Source organism: Syngnathus typhle, linkage group LG8, assembly GCF_033458585.1.
Source record: "Syngnathus typhle isolate RoL2023-S1 ecotype Sweden linkage group LG8, RoL_Styp_1.0, whole genome shotgun sequence".
In the NCBI taxonomy this organism is placed as follows: Eukaryota; Metazoa; Chordata; class Actinopteri; order Syngnathiformes; family Syngnathidae; genus Syngnathus; species Syngnathus typhle.
In genome coordinates this window covers 6,439,643-6,456,669 of record NC_083745.1, presented here as the reverse complement: position 1 = coordinate 6,456,669, position 17,027 = coordinate 6,439,643, and the positions used below count along the sequence as shown (strand labels likewise).

At 40.9% G+C, this 17,027-nt stretch overlaps 1 protein-coding gene across 1 annotated transcript; it reads left to right on the top strand.

Moving 5' to 3' along the window:
* The first annotated feature begins 250 nt into the window (after positions 1 to 250).
* Positions 251 to 11,984, top strand: sfrp5 (secreted frizzled-related protein 5). Its single transcript, XM_061285730.1, has 3 exons — positions 251 to 1,138; positions 7,025 to 7,102; positions 10,262 to 11,984. The coding sequence occupies exons 1-3, from the start codon at positions 580 to 582 to the stop codon at positions 10,588 to 10,590; spliced, it is 966 nt and encodes a 321-aa protein (XP_061141714.1). The 5' UTR covers positions 251 to 579; the 3' UTR covers positions 10,591 to 11,984.
* Positions 11,985 to 17,027: the final 5,043 nt, after the last annotated feature.

The window sequence follows — 17,027 nt, the reverse complement described above, 5'->3', positions numbered from 1 at the left end:
AAAGTGTGTGTCATGAGTGCAGTTATTGGAGGAATGAGTTTTTAAACAGAAATACAACTTTGACGACTTGCAAAGGGTTTGTTCTCACTCTTGTTTCAGAGGAGGGGTTAGTTGGCGGATCAGGGTCAAGAGGGTTGCTCCGAATACAAGTGGGACCCGCCCCCTGGGCTGCCATTGGCTCGGCTGGGTGTGAGTGAATCCTGGGGAGGCCAGTGAGAAGGTGTACGGCAGGCAAGGCTGCTTGGTCAGGCCGCCTGAGGACCTTTAAAGCCTTGGGACTTCTCATTAGAAGCACAGAGTGATACTGAGAGAGCAGGGTGCCACTTTTACAGGGGAACTTGGAAAGTAAACTGCGTATGCTCATCCTCTCTAGACTTGTTACCTGAGGTCGTATGCATACACACACACACATAGCAACACACAGAGAGAGAGGTGCATCTGTGTGTTTTTAAGGCTGAGTCTCCAGAAGCGGAGAAGGAATTAAAACTTTTGGGATTACAACGGGTGCACTTGATTTACTTTTTGGACACCTTGGATGAAGTCTTCCTGAGTTTTTGTTCCGAGCTTGAAAAGAAAGGTATGGCACAAGGACAAAAGAGCTCCAGGTGGGCATTTACCCAGTGCCCATTCCACATGGCAATGGGCCTTTGGCTCCTCTCGCTCCTCCACCTCCTCCTCAGCGTGTCAGCCGCAGAAGAGTACGACTACTACAGCTGGCAGTCGGACAACTTCCACAACGGCCGCTTCTATACCAAGCAACCCCAGTGCGTGGACATCCCGGCCGACCTGCGGCTGTGCCACAATGTGGGTTACAAGAAGATGAGGCTGCCCAACCTGCTGGACCACGAGACCATGCCTGAGGTAAAGCAGCAAGCTGGTAGCTGGGTGCCCCTCCTGGCTAAGCGCTGCCACGCAGACACCCAGGTCTTCCTGTGCTCACTGTTCGCGCCTGTGTGCCTGGACCGGCCCATCTACCCGTGCCGATCGTTGTGCGAGGCCGTCAGGGACAGCTGCGCCCCCGTCATGGAGACCTACGGCTTCCCCTGGCCGGAGATGCTGACGTGTGATAAGTTCCCCATTGACAACGATCTGTGCATCCCCATGCAGTTCACCGCCAACCATGCCACCCAGCCACCAGGTACGCAAACATCAAAATGCACAAATTGATGTTTTTGCTCACTAATGTTACAAGGTTGAAAAAAATTGCAAAGTTTACATCTGGTGGGTTAAAACATTTGATGTTCAAATTGACTGTATAACTCATTAACACATTTTCCTTGAGATAAACTAAAATAATTGCTGAACTTTAATGCATTGGCAGGGGATGCGATGAGGTCACTACCCCCCTGAAATATATAATAATAATAATAATACCCCCCAAGCGTCACGCGAGATGATTGACATGGATAATTTCAGATTTTTCCATCTTCCCCACATTTCCACCTGTCTAAATGGAAATTTTTGGGTTTGGTTTTGCTGAAAAAGTTCAATTTTGTTGAAAATGTGGATTATTAACCATAACAAAAAATAGTCCTATACAGGAGGTGGATTATTACCAAGATCTTCAATTTGATTCTGATCCTAAAATTACATTGTCTGGCCAAGCAGAAAGTCAATCATCTACTTCATCTAATTTTCATCATTGACTTTTGCACAAAAATCGTAAAGCGCTTACCCAAACGGATTGACTGACATGAGCCTGCAGTTTCTAAAGCAGAACATTTTCTGGAAATGCAATGCTTTGTCTTCCAGCCCTTTGTTGATGACAGATGACATTTTAAGTGAGAGACAATCCAGAGGAGGTCAGTGAGGAAGACGGCAGCAGGGAGAGGTTAGAAGGACAGTGTTCATACGTCAAAGCGTTAAAGATGGGCTCCCTGCCATGGCTACATGCCTCGAGCAAGGTCTGAGACGGACCTTGTGAGACTGAGAGACTCCAGTTGCCGGATTGTTCAGTGAGTCAAGACGAACGGACTGCAGTGTTCAACAGCTTCGCTGAAAAGGCGACACAGCTTTATCAGTAGTCGTCCATTAAGACGCAATCCATCATTCCAACAGGTGATGGGATGGAGAGATTGTCACGTCACTCAAAGGATGCACCGATGTGTCAATCCATGGTGAAAGAAGTCTAGCTGGCTTGCATTAACTAATGATACAAAGACGCGGTGATGAAAGACCAGTAGAGGGTCACTCCACCTATTTGGTGTCACGTTCTCAAAATTTTCAGCCAATTTATTCAAATGCAAGCTCTGGATAGGCAGTTGAATTTGTCAAAAGCTAAGCTACGTACTTGGAAATTTTTGTAAATCGGAATCCAACTCTATATATCAGGATCCAGACGTAAAGGAGTAAAGCTTTTTTTCCTCAATATCTTAATATATTTTATTATTTATTACTTTTGATTTTATTCTTTTAATACGTTTTGAAGTGTACATTTTCCTTGGGAATTGGTGGCAGTTTTCTTTTGGGATGGAACTCCTTGATAAAGACTTGTTGAAAGAGGTAATAAATCTAACGGAGAAAAACCTTTGAGAGCAAAAGGAACTAAATATACAATGAAGTCTGTGTACCGGGCTACTTGGGCAGCTTGTTGACAATAGCGATGAGTGCTGAGAGGGGGAGTGAAGGAGCTGATGGGAGTCTGTCAACAGGGGAGGGCTTGGGGAGTCTACCCCCCCACCCCCATTTTCTGTTTCAGTCTACTGTGCCTTTGTCGGGCCTGGCAGCCAGCAGGCCAATTAGCAAGGGCGGCCAATTACCCCGCTCTCAGTAATTAGTCGACAAGACGGGGCAAGGGAGGAATGGGAATGAGTGCGATTGTCCCGGCGAAGAGCCTGAGAGTGAAAGAAAGGTGGAGGAGGAAACGGAAGAGGAAAGTGTTTTGAATAAGTACTTCATTGTTGTCGTTCCATTTATTGACTTCAAGTGCCTATTAGCATCTCTTATCTGCTTCATGCTAAACGAGTGCACCTCCATTATGTTTATTCTATTTCAACGAACAAAAGGCTCTGTTTAAAGCACATGCAATTCTCACAAAGATGTAAAATTAGCTTTTACTCTACGCTCTGGGATGGAGCAAATGAGAGCCAGTAACACCAAAATCGTCATTTTTAGTCTTGTCAGTCAACTGTGTGTGACTTATCTTGGCTTTTAATCAAAAGTGTTCACAGCCAAGTGACAGCAATCCCACATAATAACAGTGGGAAAAGATTCAGTGGTGAAATTACGCAGAGCTGACTTATTCCATTAGGGAAAATGACCACGCTATTTTTATAGGACGGGGCTCAACTATGTGACATTGCGGCTCTTGTAAGCCATTCAAAGGAACACAAAGAAACCTTCTTCTACCACCTTCGATGAAAACAAAACAAGCGAGGATTCCTACTTGAATAACAATCAAAGGTGCAGCTCCATTACTGGGAGGAAGAAGTGCAAACACATGCAAAGATCATATCAACCCTAAAATTGGCTTAGTTGGGTTAAACAACTACATTACATTACTGTAACCTAACTATTAGACATGTGTGTGTGTGTGTGTGTTTGGAACACAGTGAACCCATATCACTTTCTGCCCGAAGGCTCAGAGCCTGACGTTTTGACAAGAAACAAATTCTTAGATGAGCATGTGAGACCACCTCACGGACTCACACACATACACACACGTCTAATCGAGTAAAAGGAGCTCATCCAAGAATTTTTCTCACCAAATCGTCCACCGAAAGAAAAATCAAGCAGGACGTCAAAGAGAGCCATGACAAATTCACGGACATACAGTTGACTAACTTGGCTCATTCCAGCAGACACTTCATTAGGTACACTCACAATTGAATGGGATCCCTTGTTCTCACTTCTTAAATACATCTCTGTGGTTCAAACTGGAGCTAGTGGTTTGCTGGTATAAAGCACCACATCAAGTCAAATTCAGCAGTATTGCATCACGTCTGCGAAAGAATTGAAGACAAAACAGATGCTGTCTGAGAGGTATTCATTTAACGACGTGTTTATTATTGTGGTTGCACTCGGTTACAGTGATGAACAGCTGCAATGCATAATACTGAAAGGTTGTAATGATCACTGTTGCCGCACTATATTTTGGTTAAATCATAATGAATATTCAATTTTATATTTACTATATGGAGGCATCCAACATATACATGTTGACTGCAAGTTTGAGTTTGGATTGGCTCAGTTTGCGGTCTGTGTTGTAAATGGGCTGGTTAGTTGGGGTAAAATAGAAAAAAATACATTAATCAATTAATTTAAAATAGTTAAAATAGGCCCACTGGGCATTTGCCCTGTATACAAGATGGCCAGTCCAGGTCTGGGTACTATATAAGTCTTGCTTGAATACATATGCTGCAGTGTAATGATCCAGCGTCTGATCCAACCTGCAAGGTGTCAAAGATATTGTCTGTCCTCTGAGTGATGTGGCGAGTGTAAATTACAACCATGCTGGAGTAAGACTGCCAGCTCCTGGCAACACAATGGACGCTACTCATGTGGCCCTGGTCGCTACTCTTTGAAAGGGAAAATGTGATCCAACGCACTCGCCACGGAAAACCACCTTTTGAAAATGTATTTTCTCTCTCCGTATAGAATTCCTGCAGATGCAAGAAGCGTGCTGCGTTTTAGGGGCCGCCCAGGGGGGCCGCCTGAAGGCCTACAATGGAGTCAACCGCTTCCCCTTCCCCCTCATTCCACTCTGTCTATTTCCATGCTACATTTAAACAGATGTTAGGGTTTCCAACTTAGATGACACGCTGTGTTACATCCCCGGTGCGGCTCCATTTCTATGTCATCAGCGTTGCTGCTCATAAGTTGAAGAGTCCCAATGAGGTCGTGAGCCATCCAAATTTTCAATGGAACAGAAAAGATCATGTGAGGCCTACCTCAAGGGGATGAGGTAAAAGACATGTCGAGGGATCCTATGACAACATTGGGAGATTTGCTCATCTTTTGTTTGAGCTTTAGTGAGGTCAGTAGAAGCGCAGAGTATTTACTATTTCTGTTATGATTGTATACAGATAAGTCACACACTATGCCGTGGAAAGACCAAATGTACTGTGTAAGGAAATCATTTATAGCATTTAAGAAAATCCATTTGAGAGACTGCTCTTGTTTTGGTTAGCAACAACATCAAATAGGTTCAGTGGTTAACTTTTTAATGTCCATCCCTGAATGGATAGTGTTTTTCTTGGTGAGGCAAATATTTGAATGAGGAATTTATTTGTCTAAAGTGAATGGCATCAGGCCAGACAACTAACTGTGATAAGGCGTCTGTTAAAAATTGCTCTTTGGGAATGGTGAGTATCTAACCATAGCTGCGGTCTGATTCCCAGCATACAACAAAAATAAACACAATTCATTGCTATGGATGGGAACAGTGATGCTCATGACAAGTCAAGGCCATCCAAAACTCATGACAAATTGCATGGAACGGATGGAACGGGCACACAAATCACCGGCAGGCCCATCAACGCACAACACAACTGACATGATGCCTCAGACAGACGCCACATTGCAGGGATCCAAACTCTGCTTTTCTATCCAAACTCTTTAACTGACACAAGCAGACCTGCTGCCAACACGCCAACCACAAGGGAACTCAGATGAATTACAGAAGAGACAGAATAAGATGTAACTCCATTCCAAACAGACATAACTAGACTGTCTTCATGCGTGTGTGTTTGTATTTCCAAGATTTTTTTGTTTTTGTTTCCATCACCATCATTGATTACAATCTAAAAGATGGATTCACATTTACATGGTTCGGATTTCAAATCTGGATTCAACTCAAAAAGGGGATCCAGCTCCTGAAATTTTTTTAATTTATTTTTTATTAGTGTCTGTGATGTATAACAATGTCCAATACCACTAAAATATAGTAAAACTAGTAACTTTGAAGACAGAAGTGTGTTAAAGGGATTCAGAGTGTTAATAAGTGTCATCTAAATAAGTTCCAGTACCACTTTGTTAGGGGCTCACTTTCGGGGGGTTGTGCTGTTTTGCATGCTAATTGGTTTGCACCATAACAATTTGTTCCTAATATGGACAATTAGAGGCTTGCACCCAAAGACCCAACAAGGCTTAGTGAATCTCTCTCACAGGGGGGGGGAGTTGGGGGAGAAAGTGGCAGTTAGTCGACTCAAGACTCCCTCCGATGTAATGCTTAGGGGGTTCACCTCACCGCGACCCGAGCAGCGAGGCATTCTACACTTTGACCTCTCTCATTATCTGGCCAGACACTGAGGTTTGGGTTGGGGTGATAACCTTTCAACTGTGACTTTTAACCCTACTGTGTTAGCTTGGGGTGTGTTTACATGTGCGTCTGTAAACGTGTGACAAGAAGACTTGGACGTGGCGAAAGGGGAAATATGTGGGATAATATGACACTGAGCCAATAACCTAAAAAAACCAAACAAAAAAAACAGACATAGATGAAGTCACACACTTTTGCTTTTTTAGTACGCGTCTGGTCTCTCAATTAGCTGTTTTGTTTGTGTGTGTTGGGGGGGTTGTCCAAAATAAAACTAAAAATATTTATTGTTAGTAGTCATTGTAATAAAACTTGGAAAATAATGTCTCTACTCCTTCGTGGGGACCTTATTACAGTAAATCAAGTTAAAAATAAACGTAAAAATATTTGCGTGTAAAAAGTCAGTAATTTGTTTTTAGGCCACTTGTTTCAAAACTGCATGCTGAGCTTCTCCTGTTGACTTTCAAGGTCACACCCTCTCTACCAAAATATGCACAGTCCCAAATTAAACCCTTTTTTTTGCAGCGTCATTTTAGAGCAAACATCCTTCAGTCTGCTGGAGTGTGTAAGACTTGCACTGCAAATGGCTTCTGACAGGGAGGGAGGGAGGGGGTGAGGGAGGGGGTGTTGCTCCAAAGGGCCTAATGATTTCTTACAGACGCAGCCTTCAGATTTGAGCTGTTTTGACCTTCTGAACGTCTAATGAAATGTGTAATTGTGCTCACAAGGGTCGTCATTAACGCATCATTTTTCATTCTTCCCGTTCAGTGTCAAAGGTGTGTCCCCCGTGTGACAATGAGTTGAAAGCAGACAACATCATGGAGCACTACTGTGCCAGCGATTTTGGTAAGTATAGCAGCACTTCAACCATAGTGGCACTCTTAAATAAAAAAAAAATATTTTGTTTTCTGAATCCCTACATTTCCTGTCTATACTTCTTGGAACTTGTCAGGTAAAACTGAGCAAAAGTAAAAAAATAATGATTTTGAGGTGATGGGAAAATGTGGATAATAGTAAGTTCTTTTTTTTTGATGGTTTGTGAACTAAAGTAGCACATTAAAATATTTCAACATACATGCCAATCATCATGTGCCATAAAAAGGAAGATAAGATAAGATATAATAAACTTTAATGATCCCACAATGAGGAAATTTGCATTCTTTCCACAGAAATTAGAGAGAAAATATTGCAAAATTCAGAGTTGGTTATCTATCGGGCTGATGAGAGCTATGATAAGAAAAAAATAACTTAAAGGCTACACATGTAATCTTTTAAATATATACGTATTTTCTCATATTTTATTCCACAATTTGTTAACCACAGCACACATTTAAGGAAATTGAAGTTGCAGCTTATACTTCTATTTAGAGCAACTTTGCTTTGACTCACTTTCTTATTAAGTGATGTGTCAATGAAAGAGTCCCTGAAGCCCACTCAGCACCATTTCCCAAACTTTTATCACCATATTCACCGTAATAAAACCATTATTCCGCTTCACTAAGATTTACTGTTGGTGATGCACAGCAGCAGATTTGATACTTGATCTGAGCTTTCACATCTACGAGTCCAAACGTCTTTGCACTAAACTCAAAACGCAAGCTCATAAATGACCAAGATTTTTTAACACCAAGCTGTAATTAAAATGTGACCGGATCGGCGATGAGAACCATATTTTCTCAAGGCTCTTTAAATAAATTCCCCAATATGTCATCTGGCAACGGCACAAGCTCCTATAAAATAGTAATAACAACCATCACATTGTAAATCATATTTGTACACATCCAAACAAGCATCGCAAAGTACGTCTTCGTCACGACTCTATCCGCCCTAATAAAACTGGTATGGCTGATTGATAGCGGTGTTACAAATCACTGTCCGACTGAAGATCAAAAAGCATCGCAGGGATTCTTCTTGGCCATTTAAATGAAACATGAGCAAGACATTCCTCTGGCGTTTCATGTATGCCTGAGGGTGACAAATGAGGTGAGAATTCCACTAGTAGACAGAGCGAGATGAAGGCGAAGATGACTCCTTGATGCTATTGTAATGGCTGATTGTGGTTTGATCTCACACATGATCAATATTGCTCTTGTTAGCCTTGAAGTCATTTCAAGTCTGTTTCATGTTACCATTTTTTTTCATCTGGTATATTTCCCACCAGTCTTTGCTGGAATATTAAAAAACAAAAAACAAGTTTTTGAACAGCTTGGTCTTTTGTACAGTATCTACCGTATTTTCTGCACTATAAGGCGCACCTGAAAACCTCAAATTTTCTCAAAAGCCGACAGTGCGCCTTATAATCCAGTGCGCCTTATATATGGACCAATATGGATAACCCTAACTGTTATTAAAGTAAGGTTTAAGTGTTTATTTTGTGTGTTGTGTGATATTAACGTTTGAGCAACGTTGCATTATTGATATATTGTTATTGTTTTCACTATTTCGAGTGTTACTATGTTCTGATTGCATTAACGCTTGAGCAAGGTTGAGTTATTTATTCTATGCGCCTTATAATCCGGTGCGCTTTATATATGAACAAAGTTTTAAAATGGGCCATTCATTGAAGGTGCGCCATATAATCCAGTGCGCTTTATAGTGCGGAAAATACGGTAGTAGTCTCTGTTTTAAGAAAAGTACAATTGAGCATTTGGGACATCACTGTATTGATTTTTAGTTATAAGAGGGCCCTGCTTGTCACGAGGATGCAAGCCAGGTAGCTCAAGGATCTCCATTGAATTACATTATAATAGGCAGCCATATTGAGCTCTCAAACATACCTGAATGTATTCATTCATACATAGCGAGACATTCATACTTGTAGGCACGCAAACGATGGGAGTCAGACTACACATTTGAGGCCGCACAGCACACACATTCCACAGCATAACACGCTATCTCCTCACATGGAGCGCGCGCATATCAGAAGATGTTTACGGAACAGTAGACAGGCAGACGAGGAGAGAAATGGCCGTCTTCCAAGCGGTCCGCGGCGATGCCTCTCAACGACCCCCGTGCCTCCGCCTCTGCCAGGCCCGTGATTAATTTCAGCTGTCAGAACGGAGGATTCCAGTCTGGAGTGGTTGGCAGCTCCATTTTGGTCTCTCTTAAGTAGAGCTACACGTTTCTAAACATGAGCCTCGATGGGTGGTAGGAGTCGGTACTTCATTAGTTCGATTGAGCCAAGACTTCTCGGTCCGACTTCTGCATTCTTAGCGCAAGCACTGTTTTATTTTTGCTGTCAAAAGGCAGGGCTGGAAGTATAAAAACATAAAGCTGCAGTAAATCTAGGTGAGATTTGGAAAGATTAGGCCTAAATAGGGAGTTCTACAATGAAAAAGTAGGTAAAGAGACCTTATTACACCAGTCCTGTGTGACCTTCCAGCTAAATACAAATACATCTCGTGCAAAGAAGCAACATAGATTTTATTTTAGTGCCGTTACAGTCACAGTGAAAGACTCACAATAGAAAATTGGCTCTACCTCACTTCCTTTACAAAGGCTTTGAAAAAAAACCTTCCAACTGGTAGCCCATTTCTCTAGTATGATTTTCTTTATCCTCTAATGAGGGGTATGGAACTAGTTTTCATCCCAGGCCAAAGTAGCGTTATGGTTGCCCTCAAAGGATTTGTCATAACTGCACTTGACGTTATATTCTGTTATTTAAACAAAGTGCCACCAGAGGATTCTACACTACGTCTAAAACGTTCCTTTGAACTCTGCAAAATTAAAGGTAACATACATACATATGCAGCCAAAACCTAACCCCAATTATGTGGCATGATTTGGCACAGTTGTTTATTAACTCATTCACTGCCAGCCCAGTTAAAATGGATCTTTGACGTCTATAGCCGTCAATGGAAGTGAATGAATCAACAAGGTAACACCGGTTGTATTTAAGCCCATAGGGATACTTCTTATATGTATCTTCCATTCTAGAAGTACAAGCCAATGTGAAATTGCTCAACTGCAATAACCAAACTATCTTCTCTTTGTTTTTCTTACCAGTCCTTAAAATGAAAATAAAGGAGGTGAAAAAGGAGAAAGGCGACAAGAAGCTGATCGCAGCCCAGAAGAAGAAAAAAGTGCTGAAGCAGGGCGTGTTGCGGAAAAAGGATATGAAGAAGCTGGTTTTGTACATCAAGAACGGGGCCAACTGCCCGTGTTCACAGCTGGACAGCCTGGGCTCCAACTTCCTCATCATGGGCCGCAAAGTGGACCAGCAACTGTTGCTTATGTCCATCCACAAATGGGACAAGAAGAGCAAGGAGCTCAAGTTTGCCGTCAAGTACATGAAATCCCATCAGTGTCCAACCTACCACACCGTCTTCCAGTGATGCAACTCGCCGTCCCATCTGCAGAATCCATCGCAACTCTACATGCTCATGATTTATTTTTCCAAAATCCACCTTTGATTCACAATCTCACAAAATGTGGTCCAAAGACCATAGGGTAAGGCTTTTATTTCTCCAGCTTTAATATTAAATGGGAATAGGGTTATTATTTTTTGTGTGTCAAGTAATACAGGAGGCTGTTCACATGACAATTTATTAGGATTTTGCACAAAAAGTACTGCACTGTATTTGGTGGGATATGGATGTATTTTATATTGCCTGAAATAGGTTTATTTTTATATTCATGCTTTTTTTTTTTTTTTTGAAGAGGCCAGGACCCAATTCGTCTAAATCGGGGCAGACACTGCGTAAATAAGTATGGGTCACGATCATTTCCAACCCTAACGCTATCCCTAACTCCTGAAAACTTTAACTCTAATGTTAGCCAAACCAAGCCATGCTAACCCAAACGCTGACCCAAAACACCCAATTCTAGAACCCTAACCCAAAGTGTAGTGGAGGGGTATTATGCCATAAATTGTTTTTGTGTGTGGTGCATATCTGCAGGGGTTGTACGTAGATGGAAGTATTTTTTGTGCTCCTTCCTACTAAATCATCATGAGAACACGCCGAGTTGAGTAAATCACTTGTACAATATCTGACAGCAGTATATGCAATTAGACACTAGAAATGAAAATAGGAGCCGGGATATTCCGAATTCCAGCTGAAATCAAGTTTGATTATGTAATGTCTATTGTGAGAGTGAGGGAGTATTGTTTTTTTTTTAAATTGCAGAGGAGTGATTTGCTAAATGTGGACTGTGCGGGATATATAGACAGCCCACATAGATGATTTGAATTATGCACAAATTAGGTAATTCCCATGCATAGATGATTAGGAAAGCATTTACCCCTTTGGGGGAAGACGAGGTAAGGAGTAAGATGAAGCGCTGAGAGACAAATTGACTGGAGGATGCTGCCATTGACTGTGTGGCTTGAAAGATGGAAACTTCCTACATTTTGAAATGGAAGAAAGAAAAGAAAGTTCCTAAGAAGAAGCCAAGTAAAGAGACTCTGGACAGAGCCAATGATGTCACCTGTACTCATTGTTTCTTTTCTGGGTTAATGTTTTGTTTTTTTAAGGGGGGGTATTTTTTTTCTTTCTTTGTTCCTTAAATGTTTCCTTTTTTGTACTTCTGTGTTTCACTTTTCTGTGGTATGATAGCAAAATCACATTTACACACATAATACAAAACAAACATAGTTACTGTTCTTGTCACAATAAAAGATTAAATTTAACCATGACAATATTTCTTACAATCAGTTAACCTGTAAGTAGTTCTGTTACTGAAATGCAAAATGTAAATGAATAAAGTATATTTGAAATTTTTTAAAGAACATGTATTGGAAATAGTTTGTTTATTCTTTCGTGTCCCAGTTGTAGCTACTCTTTTTTTACTTTTACTTTTGTTCTTTGCGTCTTTATTTCATGCAATTCATCAACCTAAAAAGAACTACCACATGTGCCTTTCAAAATACTACCTTTACTGGATTTTTCATAGCCTGGAAAAAATCCTTGTGATAACACAAAGAGTGATCAATGCAATGAGTAGTAAATGAAAACCGCTTTGTGTAAAAGTGTTCGGTGAAACAGCAGCTGTGCAGAAAATGAAAATTACTCGAAGCTCAGGTGGTAGAAAAAAAAAAGGTGATCGAAATGAGGCGGCAGACAGTTTGCCGAGTCCCACACACGCATAAGCGCACACACATTCCCATCAGCACCCACTAAGAGCTCACTTAGTGTGGTTAATCAGGGCCTGATGAGGGAGCACAACACACACGCACACACGCACAGCTCATCCTCGTTCCTATGAGACTTTAACTTAAACAGATGTTAATTTGATAAAATAAACAAAGTGTAATGTTAGAAAAACACTGCAGAAAAGCAACCCCCCCCCCTCCACACACACACACACTGTTAAGATTTTCCGATGTAACTCAACTCTCCTGGAGCCTCTTTGTGGTGCGTGAATCTACGTGTGAGTGACATCTACACACACATACGTACCTACTGTAATACATACTGTATGCACTCACATAAAAGAAAGCACACCCAAACCTATATATATTGTATATATAAAAACGTTGCACACAGAAGAAAGAGCACATTGCTTTCATTGCAGTGTGCAGATAAGTACAGTGGAATAAAGGCCCTCTGTCTAGCCACATGTCATCTACGCAAACTAGCATACATTAATCTTAACTGCCACACATACAGTAATGTATATTAAAATCATACTTCTATACCTTTATGTGCATATTACTCATTTTTGTAATTCTGCTTTTTTTTTAGAGGGGATGAAACCCAAGAGTGAGGTCAAAGAGGCATTTCAAAGAGTAAAGAATTACTATTACTCTCGATGTTCCTCAAACTTAGCAGAGAACCATTAAAACTGATTTAAACGGGATGCCAACATCGTTTGGATTCACTGGACCACCTTGTCTGCAGGAAAGAAAGGAAGTCTGGCGAGGAATAAGAGCGTGCAGGCACAGGGCCTTGTATGGACAAAATACTGTATGTCACATTTTGTCATGTTTGTATATTAGGTAAGTGCCAATATTCACGAGTAGTCGAGGAATCAGTCTCAAATGCTGAAGTCAACACTACCTTCCACATGTGGTATGCACACAGCAAAGCAGCTTTACTCAAGAGTTTTGTTGCTTGAAGTGCATATTTTATAATCCTTGGAGCAAATTATTCCGAAAAATATGCACTCAAACAAACAATGAAGTCTGATCATTATGTAAGTCTTCAATTCACTGAAGATTTCTTTCTAAGAGGACAAAATCCTTTCTATTTTTTTTGTAGCTTTTGTTACTAGGTGCCATTTGCTTCCAGCTCCTTCTCAACATCATCTATCACTCCTCACAGGTAAGTTGAAAGATGGGATCACGGTCTAGGTCACCTGTAATAATGGTGTACTTCTGGGCTCTCTTGGTGAGCCACTAACATTGTCTATTCATAATTGATAGATCCTTAAAAAGGTCATACTGATGCCATTTTGTCTTTATCTTTTTATCAACAATGAAGAATCTATTCATTTATTGTCTCTACTCCACATGTTTGGAATTGTCTACCAAAACAAATGAGACAGTCAGTGAGGTTTGCCAAACAGAAGCAAGCACATTTACCCCAATCCTTCAGTGAAGAAGAGGATTGTAATGGGGCAATGGACGGCAAGAAAACACCCAAGCTGCCCTCCTGGGACTAGAAGCTTTGGAAACAATCACACTGGCCTCTGTGTGTCTGCAGTGGAAAATGAATAAATTAATAGGTGGAGTAGGGGGAGTGCCATGGGAAGGGTCTTGAAACCATCTGTGGAGGCCATCAGGGTGTCCCAAACCTGCAGTTTCCCCACTGAACCAACATGTCAGTGTGGAGATTTACAGCTGCATGGAAAGCACCCAGACACCGCTGGTGCACATCTTGAAATTAAAAATCACAACATTCATACAGATGCCAGGATGCACTGACAAACAACTAGTCACGAGCAAAGACGTGTTTCTGGTTTGTGATTGATGTACCCTGTGGGGAAAAAAAAAAAAAATCGGTGTGTCGGCAAAACTTAAGGTCAAGCAGACGACAAAGCTGCTAAAACTATGCTCGTTTACTAACCTCTGACCTTTGACCAAATATATGAGAAATCCTGGATTTGGTTTGTGAAGATTCCTTCTTTCAGACTCTTGACTTTTGTTTATTATGATCAGATGTTGTTAGGGTAACCAGACGTGAATAGGCCCGCTTTTGTGTCCTTGAATTTTGCAAGACATGATGATACATTGATAGTCTAATTTTGGACCTAATAGTTTCATGTTGAATGAGGTTGAAACTATCCAACATCCCCACAAGATTACGGAACATGATGACTCAAGCAGTGCGCTACTTGTTGCAGCGTTGATGAGTCACACCGTTATTTTCATTGTAATGATCTTTACAGGTCATTTTTTAAAGCCAGTCTTGAGTGACACATTTCAAAATCCTAATCCTTTTCGACAGTCGTGATGACCAGCTACAATGGAAGATTTATTTCCTTACCCTTGATTTAACAATAAAAGATGGCTGCATCATTACCTTGCTCTCTTTTACTTGACACACAAACATCTGCCAAATTTTGCACATGCAAACTCCCTTGACATTCATTGCACAATCCACTGAAATAATGCAACGTCTCTTTTACAACTAAGACTCAAACGTCTCCTTCCAGGTGGATTAAGCTACAACAATGGGGGGTGATTGGGAGTTTTTGAAGCCCAAAAATATGATTTATGTGAAAGTGATGCATGAAATTTGATGACATCTTGGAAAGAAAGCAATACGCTCGGCAATAAATTACCACACATTTGCATCACGGCCTTTAATACTCCCTGGTGACTTTGTTCTTGTGCCAATACGGACAGCAATACCCCAATCCTATTAATCATCCTATCACTCACCAACCCAAAAAAACAGTCTGTACTTTCTCCCGCTGCCCGAAACAATAACCCCATAGCAGGATCCCGTCCAAGCAGCAATCTTTTGGATCGCTTCATCCCGCTTGGACTGTTTATGGTCATAAAACGATCCAAGATTCGAAAAGCGCAGCACATGTTTGGCATAACTGTGATATTGGCCAAGTCTCTTTCACAGGAGGTTACTTTCATCATAAAAAAAATGTGTTGGTTTGTAACATGGGATGTTAGGACTGTGTGGTCTGGGTCAGATTGAGCCACCCCCAGGATGTCGAAATTGAATTCAACAAACTGACCGGGGACGGAGAGGAAAAACAGGTGTGTAAGTAGAACAGAAGAATCTTGGAAGACAAATGCTTGCTCCTTTAAGTGGAACACATAAACAACAACAATTCCAAAACCAAGGAAATGTGCTGACAGTAAACAAATCTGTAACATGTATCACCAGTTGTGCCAAACAGTTGTGAGTCCAATTTTTGCAATGTGTTGGAGCGATGCTTCTGCTTTATATCACAGCTAGTTGAACCGACGTCCAGATTTGCCTGGACATGTCCACTTTTTGACATCTATAAATAGCGTGCGGTGGGATTTGGGAATCATTTGGGAGTTTATGATATCAAGCTGCATATGCTCATTACTGGAAGGTCAGTGAAAAACACAATGGACATTTACAGAAAATCATGTGATGTAATCAGGTAAAGATGCCTGGTGAAGCAGCATGTGGTTCTTTGCGCAGGATTACAATTGGACATTTAATTCCAAGTAACGGAGCCTCAAAATGTGACAGACGGTAATTTACTTCCCTTTTTTCCGCTGCAAACAAAGACACTAAAATTTATATTCTGTAGGGGAGGGGCCACTCATGCCTTAACCAAAGTGTGTTTTCGCCACATTTTAGCCACGCAAGAAATAAAACTAGAAATTGGAGCGTGAAAATTGAACACTCCACAACAAAGTTCTACATATCTCTCACACTTTTTCAGTTTTTAGAGTCTTCAACTGTGACATTTTTCAGGGTGTGACCATGATTGGCAATTATTGGATTATCTGACACCATTCATATTCCATTTTGCAAAATCGAGCCAAATGTAAAACCTTTGCCCTCTTTTTTTCAAGTTCTGACCTTACATGATTTTGGAAACATTTTAATCCATTCTGGATGGAAGGACTAGCTATAGTATTGCTCCCATATGAATTTCTGGCCAAGACAAGCACAAGTTATTCCAATCAGATCAGCTTTCTATCCACAAACGCTCAACCTCTTCTCTGCCCTTTCCCTAAGGCTTTATTTATTCTTTTCTTGATCGCTGCTGTCTTTTGTTTATCTATGCATGACTGCATCAGTGTCTCTTTTGGTAAGGATCATAGATTAAATGATGATAGACAGAAAGCAGAACGTCCTGGAAGATGTCATTCGGCTTCATTGGATCCATGTGAGTTTGTGATTTTACAAAGAGAAATGCCAATAAGAACACCCCACATATGTTTTATTGGGGAACCACCTTAATATCAACATCAATAATGTAATGAATTGTGATGTTTCATGACATCAACAGTATTTATTGCCTCACAAGGAAGAAAACCTCTAATAGGCAATCAATGGAAAGTGTGACAAACTTGCATCACTTTGGAGGAAAAATGGGTTCTTGACTTAACCAAATGGATCATAGCATTAGGTTGTGTTATGAAAGTCATAGAAAGCACTAATCCAGCATTTTAAATAATTTAAAAAAACAGTAATGTGTTAAGATGATTATGTGACAAAAAGTCATGTAGGATTTCAAGGCTGTAAACTTAAAGCTACTGAGGTTAAAATGAATCTGGCGTGGTAACCGTGACTTGCTAAACATTTACAGTCCTTCAGCAACAGCTCTTTCTTAATCTAGCTCATAGGCACTGCCGAGAAGAGAAGCAGTCATCACGTTGTCGTCA

Coding starts and splice junctions, on each gene's coding strand:
- sfrp5 (XM_061285730.1), top strand. CDS start 580: ATGGCACAAGGACAAAAGAGCTCCAGGTGGGCATTTACCCAGTGCCCA. Junction 1,139..7,024: donor CCATGCCACCCAGCCACCAG/GTACGCAAACAT, acceptor CTTCCCGTTCAG/TGTCAAAGGTGTGTCCCCCG. Junction 7,103..10,261: donor CTACTGTGCCAGCGATTTTG/GTAAGTATAGCA, acceptor TTTTCTTACCAG/TCCTTAAAATGAAAATAAAG.